Here is an 18,951-nt window from a genome sequence, read left to right as displayed (position 1 = left end):
TATAGGACTCTAGCTTCTTCACTCTTCCAAAGTGGACTCTGCCAGTGATTCTCCAGAAGCCTTCAGTCTCAGACTAGGATTACACTGTTGATCCCTCCTATTCTGAGGCTTTGGCCTCCTGGACTGTGCAGCTACTGGTTCTTCCAGCTCTCCAGCCTGTAGATGGCCACTGTGGACTATCCAGCTTCTGGTCACATGAGCCAACCTAATAAATCCCTTTTTATAATCATACTACCTGGTTCTTCATGCCAGTAGCATATGCTTGTCTCAAAGATCAAGCCATTCATGCCTAAGTATACTTGGCTGGTACAGCAATTCTGTACAGCATTGCTTTGGACCAAGGAACTCACTTCACAGCCAAAGAAGTGAGGCAATGGGCTTATGCTCATGGGATTCACTGGTCTTACCATATTCCCCACCATCCTGAAGCAGCTGGTTTCAAAGAATGATGGAACGGACTCTTGAAGTTGCAGTTACAGCACCAGTTAGGTGGTAATACACTGCAGGGCTAGGGCAAGTTTCTTCAGAACCTTCAGAACACTCTGAATCAGCATCCATTATGTTACTGTCTCTCCTATTGCTAGAATTCACAGGTCCAGGAATCAAGGGGTGAGACAGGAATGGTACTACTCATTCATCATTACTCCTAGTAACCCACAAGGAAAGTTTTTGCTTCTTCCCTGCAACCTTATGTTGTGTAGGCTTAGAAGTCTTACTTTCAGGAGAAATGCTTCTGCCTGGAGATACAACAATGATTTCATTAAACTGGAAGTTAAGATTTCACCATGGACACTTGGGCTCCTCATGCCTCTGAGTCCACAGACTATGAAAGGAGTTATGGTACTGGTGGGGATGATTGATCCAGATTATCAAGGGGACATTGGACTGTTACTCCACAATGGAGATAAGGAAGCATACTCCTGGAGTACAGGAGATCCCTTAGGGTGTCTCTTGGTATTACTCTGTCCCCTTATTAAGATCAATGGGAAACTACAACAACCCAATCCAGACAAGATGACAAATGTCTTAGACCCTTCAGGAATGAAGGTGTGGGTCACACTTCTAGGTAAAGAACCAAGACCGCTGAGGTAGTTGCTGAAGGTAGAGGAAATACAGAATGGGTAGTAGAAGAATGTAGTCATAAATACCAACTATAGCCACATGACCAGTTACAGAAATGAGAATTGTAATTGCCATTGATAATTCTTCCCTATTCCGCTAAGAATATGTTTGGGCATACTTACAAATGCATTAAGAGGAAATAATTGTTACTCTCCTGTTATTCATTCTGTAAAGTAATATTGATTGACTTAACATTAGTCGTGTTTTTGTTTATTCTTCTATTCTGGGGAAAGAACTAGTGTATTCGGTTGTAGGAAGGATAGTTATGTTAGGTGGAATTATAACCTTGTTGTGTTTATTTGGAGATTAAGTATGATGTAAAGAGTCATATTTGGATATCAAGTTGACAAGGGGGTGGATATTTGGATTAAGAGATGCTGAGGAAAAAGGGGTTTATGGGTGTGTCAGTGAGGATGTGTCTAGGAAGGATTGACATGTGGTATAGCCAACTGAAATGGAGACTGTCCCTAAATGTGAGCAGCACCAACCAATAGGATGATGGCTTGGATGGAATAAAAGTTGGAAGAACAAGGAAGCAGCAGCAGATGCAAGCTCAATTCTTCTGAAACGGGTTCTTGACTGCTACTATGATCATCTGAGGATATGGGACTCTATTTTCTTCACTCTTCCAAAGTGGACTCTGTCAGTGATTATTCTGGGGCTCAGCCTATGGACTGTGCAGCTACTGGTTCTTCAAGCTCTCCAGCCTGCAGATGGCCATAGTGGACTATCCAGCTTCTGGTGGCATAAGATAACCTAATAAATCCTTTTTCATAATTATACTTCCTGTTGATTCTGTTCCTATAGAGAATGCTAATACAGTGGTCAATAAAGTTTTAGTTCAGGTTTGTCTCACAGTGGGCCCATGGTTCCCCAAACCATACTGTGGTTATATCCTTCCAGAGTACATATTTGGAACAGACATACTCAGCAACTGACTGAATCTCCACATTGGTTCCCTTATCTGTGGTGTGATGGCCATTATGGCAGGAAAAGTCAAGTGAAAACCACTAGAACTGCTTTTTCCTAGGAAAATAATAAACCAAAAGCAATATTGAATTCCTGAAGGGATTGTGGAAATTATTGCCACCATAAAAGACTTAAAAGATATAAGGTTACCCATTCCCACCACATCCCAACTCATTTTGCCTCTTCAGGCTCTACAGAAGACAGCTAGCTCTTGGACATGGATTTCCATAAGCTTACTCAGGAGGTGATTATAATTTCAACTGTTGTAAAAGATATGGCCCAATTCCTTGAGCAAACTCACACATCCCCTGGTACCTATATGCAACTATTTTTCTGACAAATGCCTTTTTCTCCGGACTTGCCCATAAAATCCACCAGAAGCAATTTGCTTTTAGGTAGCAAGGCCAGCAAAACACCTTCACTGACTTACTGAGGGAGATACTCTCTAGTCCTATGTTATAATTTAATTTACGGGGCTCTTGGTCACCTTTTTCCTTTTACAAGATACTACACTGGCCCATCACATTAATAACATTATGCTGATCAAACCCAGCGAGCAAGAAGTAGTTACACCAGACTTATTGGAAAGACATTTGAATGTCAGAAGGCTGAAAAGCAATGTGACAAAAATTCAGGAGTATGCTACCTTTTTTAAAAAAAAATGTTTAGTTGTAGATGGATAACACTATACCTTTATTTTATTTATTTATTTTTATGTGGTACATAGGATTGAACCCAGTGCCTCACACATGCTAGGCAAGCGCTCTACCACTGAGCCACACACACCCCAAGTCTGTTACCTTTACTTTTTAAGGACAAAAGAGAAATGGACATAATCTAATAGGCCTATGTAGATTGTGAAGGCAAAATATTACTCTAGATGCATTACTCCAGCTTATTTACGGAGTGACCCAAATAAGCTGCTACTTTTGAGTGGGGCCCAGCACCAATGAAGGCTCTGTGACAGGTCCAGGCAGCTGTGCAAGCTGCTCTTAGACCATATTGTCCAAATTCAACGATGCTTTAAGTGTCAGGAGCACATAGGAAAGCTGTTTGGAGCCTTTTACAGGCCACTACTGGTGAACTGCAATGCCTATTTAGGGTACTGAAACAAAGCCCTACTATTCTCCACAGATAATTACTTTCCTTTCAAGAAACAGCTCTTGGCCAATTACTAGGCCATAGTACATACAAACTGAATGTGTCCCACAGGCTACCAAGTTACCATGGGAACTGTGCTGTTCATCACAAACTAGTTATTATTTAATCTACCAAACCATAAAGTCAGACATGTATAGCAGCTCTCCATCACCAAGTTAAAGTCATATATTTGTGAGACTGGGCCCATGAAAGTTTTGAGGGCATAAGTAAGTTACATTTTAAGAAGTGTTCCAAATACCTGCAGTCCTCCTTTGCTGCTACATTGCCTTTTCTTACAACCCGCACCTAAGACTTCATGGATCATTCCCTATAATCATTTGACTGAGGAAGAGAAGACTAGGGCCTGGTCTATAGATGGTTCTGCATGATACATGGGCACCACCTAGAAGTGAACAGCTGTAGCTCTGTAGCCCATTTCTGGGACATCCCTAAAAGAAAGTGTTGAAGGTGAAATCCTCCCAGTGGAAAGAACCTTGAGCAACTGGTTGTTCACTCTGCTTGGAAGGAGAAATGGCCAGATATACAGCTATGACTCATGAGCTGTAGCCATTGGTTTGCTGGATGGTCAGGGACTTAGAAGGAACATATCTGGAAAAATGGAAGAGGTATATAGATAAATCTCTTCCAATAGACAAAAAAAAACTTGTGAAGATATCTGTGTCTCAGATGAATGCCCACCAAAGGGTAACCTCAATAAAAGTGGATTTTAATATTCAAGTGGATAGGATGACCTGTTTTGTGGATACCAGTCAGTCTGTATCTTTATCCACCTCAATGGGTTCAGGAAACTAAATGGACATGGTGAAAGGGTTAAAAGTAATATGTGGGCTCAGCAACATAGACTTTCACTCACCAAGGCTGTCCTGGCTGTGGCCACTGATGGGTGCCCAATCTGTCATCAGCAGAGACCAACACTGAACACAAAATACACACCAGTCCTCCAGGTGAACAGGCAATTATATGATGATGACTTGATTATAATAGTCTGCTTCCATCATGCAAGGGACAGCATTCTACACTTATTGGAATAGACACTTAATTCTGGATATTGATTCACCTTCCCTTTATACAGTACTTCTACCAAAACTATTATCTGTGAATTTAGAATGCTTCATCCACTATCATGGTATGGCACATGATATTGCTTCTAATCAAGGAACTTCCTCCACAGCAAATAAAATAAAGCAGACTTTATTGTTCTTATTATATTCCCAACCATCCTAATGCAGCTGGCTTGACAGAATGATAGAGTGGGCTTTTGAAAGCTCAGTTAGATGGCAAAAATGTATAGAGCTGGGACAAGGCTGTTTGGGAGGCTATATGCTCTCATTCAGCATCCAATGTTTGCTGCTTTTTCTACCACAGTGGGGATTCATGGCTCCAGGATTCAGAGTGGTAATGGGAGTGGCACCACTTATTATCACCCTTAGTAATGCACTAGCCATTACTAAGGGTAAAGGACAAAGTTTTTGTTTCTTATCTCTATGACTTTATACTCTGCTGGCCTAAAGGTCTCAGTTCCAAAGGTAGGAATGAGTATGCCAGGAAATATAACAATAATTCAACTGAACTAGAGATTAAAACTGCCACCAGCTACTTTGGGGTCCTCATGCCTCTAAATGAATTGGCAAAAAAGGGAGTTCCTGTGCTCTCTGGGGTGACTGATCCTAACTATCATAGGGGAAACTGGACTATATTTCACGATGGAGTTTGGGAAAAGTATGTCAAAAATAAAAGAGATCTCTCAGGGTATCTATTAACAATATCATACCCTGTAATTAAAGTAATGGAAAACCACAACTACCCAATTCAGGCAGGTCTACTAATGGCCTAGACCATTAGGTCTACTAATGGTTTTAGGGTCATCCTACCAGTAAAGAAATACAACCAGCTGAAGTGCAAAGGCAATCCAGAATTGAAGAAGACAGTTATAAATACCAGCCAAGATCATGTGAGTACATGTAAATGAGAATTATAACTGTCATGAGTATTTCTTCCTTGATTTTGTTATGAATATATATAAGTGGATATATACTAAGCATGTCTTTCTCTTTTATCCGTTTTTATCATGAACATATGACGTGTAAACTTTATATCAATATTATTTTAAGTACTATTTACATTGTAATATTTAAGTTATAGGATAGAAAGTAGAAAAATAAACTTTACCCAAGGACTTATCTGGAAAAAGTTAGTATATTTCTAGTTGTATGCAGAAAAGTTGTATCAAGTTATGTGGAATTATAATCATTTTATTATATTTATTTGGAAATTAATTATGCTTTTAGAAAATGTGTGAGTGCCTAGTTGAAAAGGGTGGACTATAATGGTTAGTTTTTTCTTTTGTTAACATGACTAGGCCATAGTACTCAACACTGGGTAAAACAGCAGCCTAGATGTCACTGTGAAAGTACTTTTAGATGAGATTATCATTTAATTCAGTAGACTTTGGATAAAACAGATTACCCTCCATAATGTGGGTGGGCCTTATCTATAAGACATTTAGAGAAAAAGACTGATATTATAAGGAAGAGGGGAACCTACCCTCACATTGCCTTCTGCCTTAAACTGCAACATTGACTGTTTTTCCTGGGTCTCTAGTCTAAGGACCTGCTCTCAAGATTTCAGAACTGCCAGCCTCCACATTCAGTGGAGCCTATTACTTAAATAAATACTTCCCTCATCTCTTTCTGTCTCTTTATATACAAACATATCTCATTGCCTCTGTTTCTCTGGAAAACCACAACATTCACACACATGCAGGGAAATAAATCTTAATGGAACTTTGTATTTTGAGAAGCACTTAATTATTTATACTTTAAAACTTCCAACTTTAAATCTTTAATGAAATTAAAGATATTAGGCTTAAAATCCACTAAAGAATATTAATATATCTTTAGGGGATAGTCATAAGAAAGAAAATCTAATTCAAAATTATAAGAGATTGAAACATTCATAAGGAGCTCATTTATTGAAATGTTCTAGATTTAATTGTAATTTTGGCTAAGTATTGAAATTATTTTTAAAGCTTCACCAACTCAGGACCCATACTTTTTTTTTGTACTGGGGATTTAAGCCAGGGGTGCTTTACCACTGTTATGGTTTGCATGTGAGTTGTCCCCTAAAAGCTCATGTGTGAGACAATGCAAGAAGGCTCAGAGGAGAAATGATTGGGTTGTAATAGACTTAACCCAATCAGTGATTTAATCCCCTGATAGGAATTCACTGAGTGGTAACTGAAATGGTAGGGTATGGCTGGAGGAGGTGGGAATCAGGGCATAGCTTTGGTGTATATATCTGTATCTGAAAAGTGGAGTCTTCCTGTTCTCATATGAGCTGCTTCCCTATGCCACACACTCTGCCATGAATGTTCAGCCTCACCTCAAGCCCCAAAGAATGGAGCTGGCTGCTAAGAGCCAAAGCCAAGTAATATGATGCATGGCATTTTTGGTTGAAAGGTGAAGACGCCAGCAAGCCATTGAGATGATATGATTATGTTAAGATTTGCATTCATATGGATATTGGACTCCTGCTGTCCACCTCGGCCTGGAGAGTTCCCATTGGTTGGGGAAGTGCGGTAGGAGGGAATTCCGGAGGAGGACCTTCCTCTTGGGATGGGGAGAACGCAGCGTGGGTCCATCGGCAATCTTCCCAGGCGTAGGGAGCACTGGCGGCAGTTTCAAAAATTAAAGTTTGTTCCTGCTTGAGTGGCTCGTGATTTTGTGCCCAGCCAGACTGTGGCAGCCGGCCTTCTATAAACTAAGATTTCTGAAACTGTGAGCCCTCAAATAAACTTTTCCTCCTCTACAATTTTTCTGGTCAGATCTTTTAGTCACAGCAGTGAAAAAGCTGACTAAAACAACCACTGAGTCGCATTCCCAGCCCTTTTCATTTTTTAAATTTTGAGACAGGGTATTGCTAAGTTTTGTAGGGTCTTGCTAAGTTGTTGAGGCTAGCATCAAACTTGCAATCTTTCTGCCCTAGCTTTCCGAGTTGCTGAGATTACAAGTGCATGCCACTGTGCCCGGCAGGACCCATACTTATATACATAGTTTTCTGGGAGATGGAGAAGGGGAAAGAGTTTAAAAAACTACTGGATATTCAAAAGTACAGTTCTGAGTCAAATGCAGAACCTTGTCAAATGGTTTTTGAAAGCCTGCAAAATAATCTAGAAACATTTGAATAGAAGAGGCAATCCTGTAAATAGTCATGGAAAAAAGTATTCCTTATCATAGCTATTACCCAAACTCCTTTAGACTTAAACTCTAACATTACAACCCAAGGAAGAATCGTATTCTTCTATATGACTAGTATATTCTAAAACTGCTTTCCTTAGTTATACCTTAAGAAATAGGGGGGGATCTTCTCTTTCACTTCAGACCTTACAAATCTAATTCTCCTATATTAAGTGAACTAGAACTAGACTGTTTTTGATCTGCCAGTCCTGGAGTCTCAAAACTATGTAGGATTTTATGCCTTCTACTTTATTTTTTTTTTTCTCTGATGGGTCTTTGATCCCTCTCTAGGCTATACTAGTTTATAGGTAGTTACCTACATTTTTTTAACATGAGGGGATGAAGGCTGATATTTCCTACTATACCATCTTGGTGACTTCACCTCCTACCGTGTCTTCTCTAGTACTAAGTCATTTGTACTAGAAAAGAAGAGAAACATACTATGTCAGTGCAATTATGAAGAACCTGGCATAGAGCCTAACAGTATGGTTGGCACCTGAACTGATAACTACCAGTTTCTATGTCAACCCAGTGACAGCAGCAACCTTTCTTCCTCTCATTCTTGGTGGGTCTCTAGGCTTGACAGTAAACCATGGAGCAATAAACATTTTAAAAGTAAAGGCTGCTTAGTGATGTCACATGGTCAGATTCCTACCTAATTCTAAAATTTATTTGCTAATTGAATATCACATTTCTCTTACCATGAAAAAATGTTTTTAAGAATGTTTTCTTAAAACAAATGATAAGATTTTAGTTTGAAAGCTTAATTCTGAGAACTTTTTTGCTGAAAAGAGTATGGTACAAATTTGTGTAGCACCCGTTCCATTTCTTACCAGGTCCCGTTGATCCTCCTGTACCAGATCCATTTTGTGAACCAAGCAAAAAATTTTGGCATCTGGAGAGTTCTGGAGAATGGCTTCCAGGCATGACTGATAATAGTGCATGTCCTTTTCAAGTTCGCGGCTCTCCACGTCAAAGACATAAATCAGAACCTCCACATTTCGGAAGATGTTGTCCCGTTGGCTAGTGAAATAATTTTCCATGAAGGTGTCTTGTCTGGTAGGAAAAATAGATAGTAAGCAAGTCCTCAGTTCAAGCTTCATCAATGCAAAAGATAATCTTAAGGCTACAATTTATAGGGCAAACAATAGCAAATAATTCTGGTCTTACCTTACCTCTTTTTGTGTGTGTGTGTGTGGTGCTAGGGATTGAATCCAGGGCCTTGTACATGCAAGGCAAGCACTCTACCAACTGAGCTATATCCCCAGTCCCTTTACCTTACCTCTTAGACATAACTTGCATCACCCTCTGCTCCTCTTTTGTGCTCTATACACATAGACCCTTTCCCAGTTCAAGTGGGCCATGGTTTATCCACCATGGGGCCTTTATACATGCCGCTCACTCTGTCTCTGATACTACTCCCATGCTTTTTCATCTAATTAATTCTTGCTTGTTCCTTTAGGTTTCAATTCAATCCATATTTCCTCATACAAAGTATGACTTTCCCTGACATCCCTGATTTGAGCCAATGTACTTACCATAGGCTCATTTACCAATACATTACTCTCATTGCTAACACTTACTACAAGTATGACATTACACATACTTATATGGGTCTTTAATTAATGACATTCATTTCCCTAGACAGCAAGACAAGAACCATGTTTGGTACTATTCCTCAATTTCTCAGATTTTAAAGGAGTGTCAGATGCTCAATGAAATTGTTCTGAATGAAGAACTCAATAGTCAAATATTTTAAACTATATGAAAATAACTGTATGATAATTTTTTAGAATAATGTTGGTCTTTGCTTTTTATGCTGTTTGCCACTTCCCAAGAAGTCCTCAGTCAATAGCTAGACAGCAGAAAATAGTACCATTGTGTAGCAGGGGATGTGGGAGTGGGATATGAATCTAGGTTCTAGTTCTGTATCTTGCTATTAATAAGCTACTTGACCTTGGAAGATTATATCTTAAAGCAAGGACTTGGACTAATATCTTTACACAGACTAGAGAACTGGAAATAATGACAATGAGTAAGGATTATATGGAGAGAGCTGCTAGGATGTTAAGTGATCCATCTGCTAACAGGAATGAAATCATTTTCTTAGATAGTATTTGGCTATCACATTACCCTTTCAACAAATATTCACTGAGCTCCTATTCTTTATTTGGTTTTATACTAAGGCCTGGGAAACAGAGCTGACAATAATATCTACTTATTCTGTGAGACACTGTGGTATGTATTTTTATATAAAATCTCAATTATCAAAATAACCCTGAGTTGATACCATTACTATTAATTTTGTACCAGAAACTGTGGCTCAGAGTTTAAATGATTTACCCAAGATAAAACAGCTAACAAAGCTGAGATATAAACCACAACCTAACTCCAGTATCTATATTCCTAACCACTGTGCACTACATACTGCTGCTTCATATCAGAGATATAAATGGCCAAAGAGTAGCACTGAACATTGGCATAGAAGCACAGTGAGTTTGTGAATTTGTGATGAAAAAAAAAAATTTTTTTTTTTTTTTTTGTGAGTGCGTTGGTCATGAGAAGAGCTGTCTCCTACTTTCCAACAGTGTGTAACTCAGCCAGATTGTACATGCTCAGAGTTTGATCTATAATGCTTAGATTGCCTGGAGATAATTTTTTAAATTATTAAGAACAAATTATTATGGTGTGGTAGCTAAAAGCTTGGCACTTGTGTCAAATCATCTAATTTGTATCCACCTCGAAAGAAACCCAATTTATGCCCCTGCAAAATAGAGAATGCTTAACCTATACTACACATATCTAGGTGAAGTTTGTGTTATAGATACTTAAACATGTCACATACAGAAGGCACGTCCACAATTAACAAAAATCAGGGATCTTTATTTAATCAAGTACCAAGTATGAAATAATTCTATCCAATGTATCTATTATAAATAACAGTTACTGTAGGTATATTTGTCATACTGATTATACTAGAAGCCATGGTTACTGCCATTAGCTTTACAAACAAGTAAGTAGATGATGGTACTTACCCACCACAATCCCACAGGTTCAATACCAGGTTTCCCAGAAATCGAACATGAGAATGTTCTACATCAACTGGAAGACAAGTATGACAAATCTAGTAATTGCAGCATGCAAGGTGAAATTCAAAATAAGCAAAGCACTAACCCATGGAATTTAGAAGGACCAAAGTGGAGTGAAATGCTCAAAGCCACAACAAGAAGGTGATTTTCAGCTTAGTAATGTGGTTTAGTGGCAAGGTGGGCACCTAAACTACCCTGAGCTACAGAATTGGCTCTTATGTAAGTCATTTTACTTTTTAGTAGTTTAGTACTCAGAGTAGAAACAATCTCCAATTATACTACCAATGTTAAATTTCCACATATAAGACAGCGACATATACCATTTAATAGATCTTCCCTGTCCCACCTGCCCTCACCAGCTTCCCCCATGAAAAAATAAAACAACAATAACAAAAACCTAACACAAAACAAACATAAAATATAACCAAACTAACTCCTGTCTTGATTCCTTTTCAGTTAATGACTCTACTTTTCCCCCTATTGTGTCTCCTAGGTTCTCATTCAATTCATTGCTAGTTCTTTGTAATCTCTAAATTCCATTATCATCTCATTCGAACACTGCTACAAGAGATCCATAACTGAACTCCCTACCAGAAAAACCTTACCCATTTTACATCGTCCTATAGGCTACTGTCAGGCTCATCTTCTTAACACTACTTTGAACATGTCACTCCCCATTCAAATACTTTCAATGGCTCCTCCGTCCCTAAAGGGGGACAGTCAAGGTCCTTCACAATTTGGCTTCCAATCTACCTATATATTCCCCAATAATTCACATTAATAAAACCTTTCATTCCAGCCCAATTTGGCTTATTCACAGTCCTCCCAAACCCCACTACCTCCCCAACCCCAACATACCTTACATCAGGGGTCGCAAACTTGCTAATAGGGGCCAGGCCAGTAAACATACAATCAAAGTTGGCCACATATAGAGGATAAACATCCACCCAGTAGAATGGGCAGCAGTTACTGAGCTCTTGCAAGAATGTTGGCTCAGGTTTGCCAGATCTTTCAATTTTTCAATAGCAGTGGGAAATTCAGATTTTTATGAAAACTTTGACATGTGATAACTAATTCCAATTTTTCTAAAACAATAGACAAGCCAAACAAAATTTGTCTATAGGCCTTATCTAGCACACAGGCTGCCTGTTTGCGACCTCTGCCTTACACTTCCCTCCCCGCTATCCTTCACCTACTCTGTCCTTCTGCCGGAAAGCCCACCCCATCTTTCTTTCAAAGTTATATTCATCTTTCAAGACCCAAACTAAATCCCACTCCTCTAAAAGCCCTACCTAGCTCACCCCACTTACCGTCATTTCTCCCTCTAAATTCATTCAAACATTTATTAAGCATCTACTCTCTGCCAGGCACTAAAAATCCCAAGGAGGAATAATGGAAATATTTATACTGAAAAGTACTCTAAGTCTAGAAATTATTATCTATATAATTTATATGATAGTCAAATGTTATTATGGCATTTCTTCTTTGACTATCTCAAAGCTGTTGCTTAAATTGAGTATTATCTAACTTTTGGGCAATTTTACCTTCTCATAAATTAGATCATAGATAGCAAAGCACTAAAAGGTAAAGCATATAAGCTTTGGAGCCAAACAGATCTGAGTTCAAGTACCAGCTCTACAACTCTGTGACTTTGGGCAAGTCACTTAAGTTCTGAGTATTAGCTTCCATTTCTATTTAAAAAGAAAGAAGGGGCATAGTACTGACCTCACAGAATAGCTGTGAGGATTCAAAGGGTTATCATATATGAAGTGCCTGGCACATAGTAAGTGCTCAAACTACTTCCCTTCTCCCCTTTACTTCCCCCTCCTTGGAAAAGGAATCATATCTTACATGTCTTTGTATTTCCAACAGAGTCTACGAGAGAGTAGGTGCTCAAACTGCTATTAATTTGAAGACTATGTATACGGTCTAGTACTAAAAAAAAATGGAAAGAAGTGCTACTGAGAAAGGGAAAGACAATAACAAAAGAAGTGACAGGATTCAGTGACTTTTAAGATATGGGGCAAATGGGAAAGAAATCTAGTTTCTACTCCCATATGATAGAATTTGTTCTCATCAAGTGACCAATGGCCCCATTACCAAATCCAGTGGACTTTTTAGTCCTTGTCTTACTTTCTGCAGCATGACACTGTTGACTACTCTTCTTCTCAAAAAAAATCTCTTTTCTTGGTCTCTGATATACCTACAAACTCTCTGAAAGATCCTCCCTCACAGGCTCCTATTCTTCTTTCTGTCCCTTAAATGTTGGATTTCTTCAGGTCTCCATTCTTGGTCACCTTTCTCATCTATGTATTCTTCCCCAAAGTAAGATAATATATTCATATTATTTTGTATACAATTTGGATATTGATAATTCATAAAAAAGAAGCTTCAGTACAGATTTCTCTCCTACCTATCTGACTCACACAGTGCATTTCCATTTGAATAAACCACAAGTATCCCAAACTCAACATATCCAGATTAAGTCATGTCCCCTGTCTTCCCCCCAATCAATTCTTTTTTCAGTCTTTTACCTCTCAGTAAATTCAACCAGTTGCCTATCACAAAACCTTAGTTTCATCTTTCAGTTCACTATTCCCTCACCATTCTCCCCAGATCTACCAGCAAGTCCTCTTGACTCCACCTCTTTAATATCCCCAAATCCATTAGCTTCTCAACATATCCACTACCAACACCCAAATCAAGCAGTCATCTCTTACCTAGTTTACTAAAATAGTTTCCTAGTCAATTTGTTTCTATCCTTGCCTCCCTCTGATCTACATTCCATATTATAGATAGAGCAATCTCTCTAAAATGTATATTTTATTTCATTCTTTTAAAAGAAAAAGAACATGTCATTCTGAGTATGCATGATTGCATACACCCGGAAAAAAAGGGGCCAGAGGATAACCTCAGGATGATCTAACCCCCATTTTCTGCTTCCCTTTTACATTCTTGGCCCTTTGGCTCTGCTAATCTTACTGTTCTGATGTTATGAGAAACCGAAAAGAAGCAAAAACAGTATATTAATAAAGCTCCCACTTAAGATATCCTTAATTGCATACACTTATGGGGCAGAAAGAAGAAAATATTATGATAAAGATTATCTTTTTTAAAAGCAGGGAGGAATGGTTAAAGATAAAAGAAGAAAACCAGGGTAATAAAGCATTAAATAAAAGCCCAGAGAAAAGAGAATTTTGAGAAGGTAGGAAATCTTGGAGCTGTCAACAGTGTTTGAGACTAAAATACTTCATAATCATATTTTTATTGACAAATTTACTATTCCAACAAACACATTTTAACATCCCCCCTAATAAATTAATAACATCATCATTCTGTATCCTTACTTCAAATTTCCAAACACAGTAGGCTCTAAATTTAACAAAATAAAACTGGACTTTTTCAAGAAATGACAAACTAGGAAAACACTAAAACATTAAAGTCAATGTAAATTTTAAAAGAAGTACTCTTTTGCTACTTTTAAAGAAATTAGCAACTGCATAAAAGGAATATCAAGTAAAAATCAATGCACTATAGGAATTTTGAACTAGTCTATATATTTAGCAATAAAACAGACCTTTCTTCAATAATAACAAACTAGCTAATGATGATATGCTAAAGCATTAAAGCCAACATATTTTTAAGTATAATTTTACTACCTTTAAGGAGATACAGTAATTGCTAACAAAGTATATTAATAAAGCTCCCACTTAAGATATCCTTAAGGACAAGAGCCCATTCATAGTGCCTAACACACAGGGAAGTTTCAGAAAATTACCCATTTAATAAATGGCCTACTTTAGTGAATAGGATCCACATAATTTGCAACATTCTGTTCATAATGATGCTGTTAGATTATGTTGAAATTACTTTAAGCAGTTTGAGTAGTTCCAAAATTTTGGTTGCGAGTCTGTTCATTGGATTCAATAATAAATCAACTCTGCTGATCAGTTAAAATCATAAACATCACTGGGACTAGAAAGGGGTTCTTCAACAAATTGTGCAGAATTTTAAACACAAAGAAAAAGGAGTCTGCCAGGAATTGTTCAGAGTAGTGTTCATAGATTGTGATATAATAAACAGAAGTTGAGCACAGATTGGTATTCCAGCTCTAATGTTTACTAGCTAAGTGAAATTAATTTTTAAGTTGTACTTTTGTTATCTATTAGAATAAAGTTAATATGAGGACTAACACAAATAAAACAGAATACAAAAGCCTGGCAAATGACAGTTGTTCAATAAACATTTGCTTCCTTTAATCTACTGAAATCATATAGGTTCTAGGCCTAGATATAACTTGGAAGAAAAGAAAAATTTCAAAATCTATCAAATCAAGATAGAAAGAAATGTGGATGGATTGACAGATTTTCCAGAAGCCAGATATAGGTATAACAGGCCATTGAACAATATCTTGTCCAAAATTTTTGACCAATACCGAAACCAAATGACATACTCATCAAATGTACACACTGCATAAGGCTGGAAGGATAGATAATATACGAGAGAGTAACAATGAACATAGGATCCAAACCCTTTACTATAGATAAGGAAACGAAGAAACACAGATCAGAGAGACAGTGACTTGTTTTGAATTTTACAGTTAACATACACAGGGTGCAGAAATATATCATGGAATAAAGCAAAATTTAGTAATAAGCGTTCATACTTAGGTTCAAAATATTAACTGCACAAGACCCAGAATGATATGTTTTAATAACAATATATCTGAAGAGGAACTGGGGCTTTTTAGTATGACTCAGTGTAATGAAGGTCATTCCATAAAAGAAGATGGGGGTTACTCTGTTACGAATAGCAATGTAATATCCAGAATAAGAGATGTAATAGGCCTACTCTGCCCTGATCAGACGCAACTGCTTAAGAAAAATGTAAATAAGTTTGAACAAATCCTTAAAAATACTTCCAAATTATGTCAAATGAGGAATAGATGGAGGAACTAGAGATGTTTAACTTAAGAAAGACAAGATTTGGGAGGCAGGGGATGACTAGGATAAACTGAGACACTTAACATCTTCAAACATTTGTAAAGCTTACAAGAACAGAAAGAAAACCAGCTAATGGAAGTGAGGGAAAATAGATTTGGATCTCTGCTTAAGAGACAGCTTTGTAGTCATCAAACCTGCCCCAATTATGAAAGTGAATACTACACTCCAAGCCCTATAAGAACAGAAATAAGGTTTTCTTCTCCTTTGTATCTCAGAATCTGGACAATAATGTGTTTAAAAGATGTTTACTATTCTTGAAACCAGAGTGAGACACTATTCTTATGGGTGACTTATCCCTAAAAGCATTCAAGATGCTAGAAACACAGATCAGGAATATTTAAAGGTCAGGTATATAATGCCTCCTTCATTTGGAAGTCAAAGACCAAGGAAGGAAGAATCCAGAAATGCTTGGATGCCACAGAATGAAATGACATTGCAGCTCACAGACAGAAGGGCTCTCCTAGGATCCTAGATACACTGGCCTGGTAGCCATGGCAACCCAGCAAGTCTATACTAACATTTAAACCATAAAGAGCAATAAGATATTTCCCATGTCAGAATAGAAAACTCCAGTGAGACCATCTATGTGTATCTAGGAAGAGAATATCAGGTTAATTTCCATTCTTCCCACCCCTGTAGTTTACCTTTGAATGAGGACAAGGACTAACTACAGCTTCAAAAAATTTTGGATTTTATTTATGCTTCTTAATACCTAAGAATTTCGCTTTGTACAATAACAATTAAAAACAAACACTCTTCCCCCAAAACAAACAAACACAAAGGACCCTATGCTGGTTAAGAAATAGCAGGATAAGCAAGAAGTTGGAAGAGGGCATCCCACTTTGTAAGCAAACTAGAAAGCAAAAAAGCCTTCCAAGAGAGTGAGCAGTAAGAATCAGAATTAGGCTACATTTCGCTGAGGAGAAATGCAAAAAGGGGAACATGCTCCAAAAATCCTTCAACCTCTGCATTCCCAAGCTATGCAAACCAAGTGTGTTATGCAGATTAATAGTTAAGATCACCTCACTTTACAATAAGATAAAACATCTTACTTGTTGCACCAAGCCGACGTGTGTCTCTGGCAATATAATTTGCAAAGATAATAGACCTCATGCTGGTCTTACCAGACCCACTTTTACCCATCAAGAGCACCTAAAAAAGAAAGAAAAATGTTAACAATCTGGAGTAAATCTAGTGTAACAGGACCTATTTCTCTCCTGTATTTGGCATTTTAGTGAAATAACAGCATCAACAATCTGGTGTAGATACTTGTAACTAACTAAACTGTTCCCCAACCAATGGTGAATGCAGATATATCTAGCATTCCAGAAGCCAGGTGCTTACCTGTCACAGGTCACACATCCTTTTGGCTACAGAACTACAGTTATTTTATGTTTTTTGTTTGTTCTGTGGTAATGGGGATCAAACCCAAAGGGTTCTTTACCACTTTACATTCTGTCCCTTTTTATACCTTTATTTATTTATTTTTATGTGGTGCTGAGGATCAAACTCAGTGCCTCGCACATGCTAGGCGAGCGCTCTACCACTGAGTCACAGCCCCAGCCCCCATTCTGTCCCTTTTTAAAATTTATTTTTTGAGACAGGGTCTCATTAAGTTGCCCAGGCTGACTTCAAACATGTGATCCTTTTGCCTCAGCTTCACAAGTCACTATTTACAGGTGTGGGCCAAAGCCCCCAGCTGAATTTATGTTATTAATATGTAATATTCTTAGAACTAGATTAAAAAAATACCATCTCGAGAAGAAATTAAACCCGATTCTCCTATAATCTAATGTTTTATGCACTGAACTACTTAGCAGGGAATTTAGCATAATTAAAATTTCTTCCTCCTCTGGCTCAAGGTCAATTCTTCTATCTCTCTGGAGCACTTGAACTTTTCCCTTCTACTTCCCTCTATGATTTTGTTTCACTAATTACTCTCTCTTTTTTTAATATTTATTTTTTAGTTATAGGTGGACACAATATCTTTATTTTATTTTTATGTGATGCTGAGGATTCAATCCCCACACATGCTAGGCAAGTGCTCTACCCCAGCCCTCTGTCTCTTCTTTTTATAAGTTTCCCATGACCTACAGGATTAAGGCTTTAAACTATATATAAGCTCTAGCCTATCTACTACACTATCTTCGTCTCCTGTCCATCTGAGCTAGAACTTTTAGCAACCAGCCACACTGAACTGAGAACAGCTTATAGTCTCTGTTACCAGCCCTCCACGGAGTCTTGCTTCTATGTCTCTGTTTTATACTGTACTCTCTCCCAGCAATGTTCCATTCTTTGTTCTTCTTTCCTATAAATGTCACTTGGTTTAGTAATCATCTGCTCAAGAAGATTCTCTGACCCTAAAGCCCTAGGCTGATTTAGGTGTCTTATCTCCCAATTAAACTGTTTTATCATTGCAAAGGACATAATGTATTGCAGTTACTCACTTTTCAGCCTGATTCTCACAAGTTCCCAAAGGGCAGGGAGAGTCCCATTTATATCTCCAGTGCCTAACATATGATAAATGCTCAAATGATGTTCTTCAAAGAATAAACAAGCTTCAAAAACAAAGATAAAAAGGAGAGCTTCTAACAATGAAGAAGTTTCCAGTGGAAATTGTTGCCTTATGAAGGTAAATAACTTTGTTATCAATGTTAGCATTAACAGAGAGAGAAAAATACCTGTCAAGAATGTCATATATTCTTGCATTTGAAGGGAATTGGATAAAATGACTTTTTAGAGTCCTTTCAAATCTAAAATTTATAAAATAGGGCTGGGGATGTGGCTCAAGCGGTAGCGCGCTCGCCTGGCATGCGTGCGGCCCGGGTTCGATCCTCAGCATCACATACAAACAAAGATGTTGTGTCTGCCAAAAACTAAAAAATAAATATTAAAATTCTCTCTCTCTAAGAAAAAAATAAATAAAATAAAATAAAATTTATAAAATACTGTTCCAATTACCTTGCTTTTCAAATGTAATGGATACACATTTTACTTTCAATCACAGATATTTTATAAAAATTTCTGATTACAAATGTAAAGAATATTAATGAAAATGTACTGCACTCAGGTTTGTACTACACTCAATCTAACACATTCTCTGTGTAACTTTATCTAATTAAGAAAATTTCACTACTGATCCAGCCAAAAATCTTTACAAAAAAGGGCTTTTCTGTTATTTAAAAAAATATTTTAACTGAGAAACAGTTAACTGTATATATTTCTGGGGTACAACATGATATTTTGCTACATTTATATACCATGGAGTGATTAAATTAAGCTAAATTTTGTTTTTAATTATGTAAAAAAATTCTGGTATTTTTAGGCATCCTTGTTGATAATGCTAAACCATGTTAGACCCTAAGTGCTCTA

General features: G+C 37.5%; 1 protein-coding gene across 2 annotated transcripts in view; it reads right to left on the bottom strand.

The window, feature by feature from the left end:
- Rragb (Ras related GTP binding B) overlaps window positions 1–18,951 on the bottom strand; it is a 32,984-nt gene that overhangs the window by 12,075 nt on the left and 1,958 nt on the right. For both annotated transcript variants that reach the window (XM_077107633.1, XM_077107634.1), the window contains exons 3-5: window positions 16,632–16,731; window positions 10,523–10,589; window positions 8,321–8,543 (exon numbers count right to left, since the gene is read on the bottom strand). In XM_077107633.1, the coding sequence (XP_076963748.1) occupies window positions 8,321–8,543; window positions 10,523–10,589; window positions 16,632–16,731 (390 nt within the window). The remainder of the gene's footprint in view (window positions 1–8,320; window positions 8,544–10,522; window positions 10,590–16,631; window positions 16,732–18,951) is intronic.

The sequence above is a fragment of the Callospermophilus lateralis genome, chromosome X, assembly GCF_048772815.1.
Source record: "Callospermophilus lateralis isolate mCalLat2 chromosome X, mCalLat2.hap1, whole genome shotgun sequence".
Classification (NCBI taxonomy): Eukaryota; Metazoa; Chordata; class Mammalia; order Rodentia; family Sciuridae; genus Callospermophilus; species Callospermophilus lateralis.
Note: the sequence above shows the minus strand (reverse complement) of the source record. Positions and strands in the feature narration are given on the sequence as shown.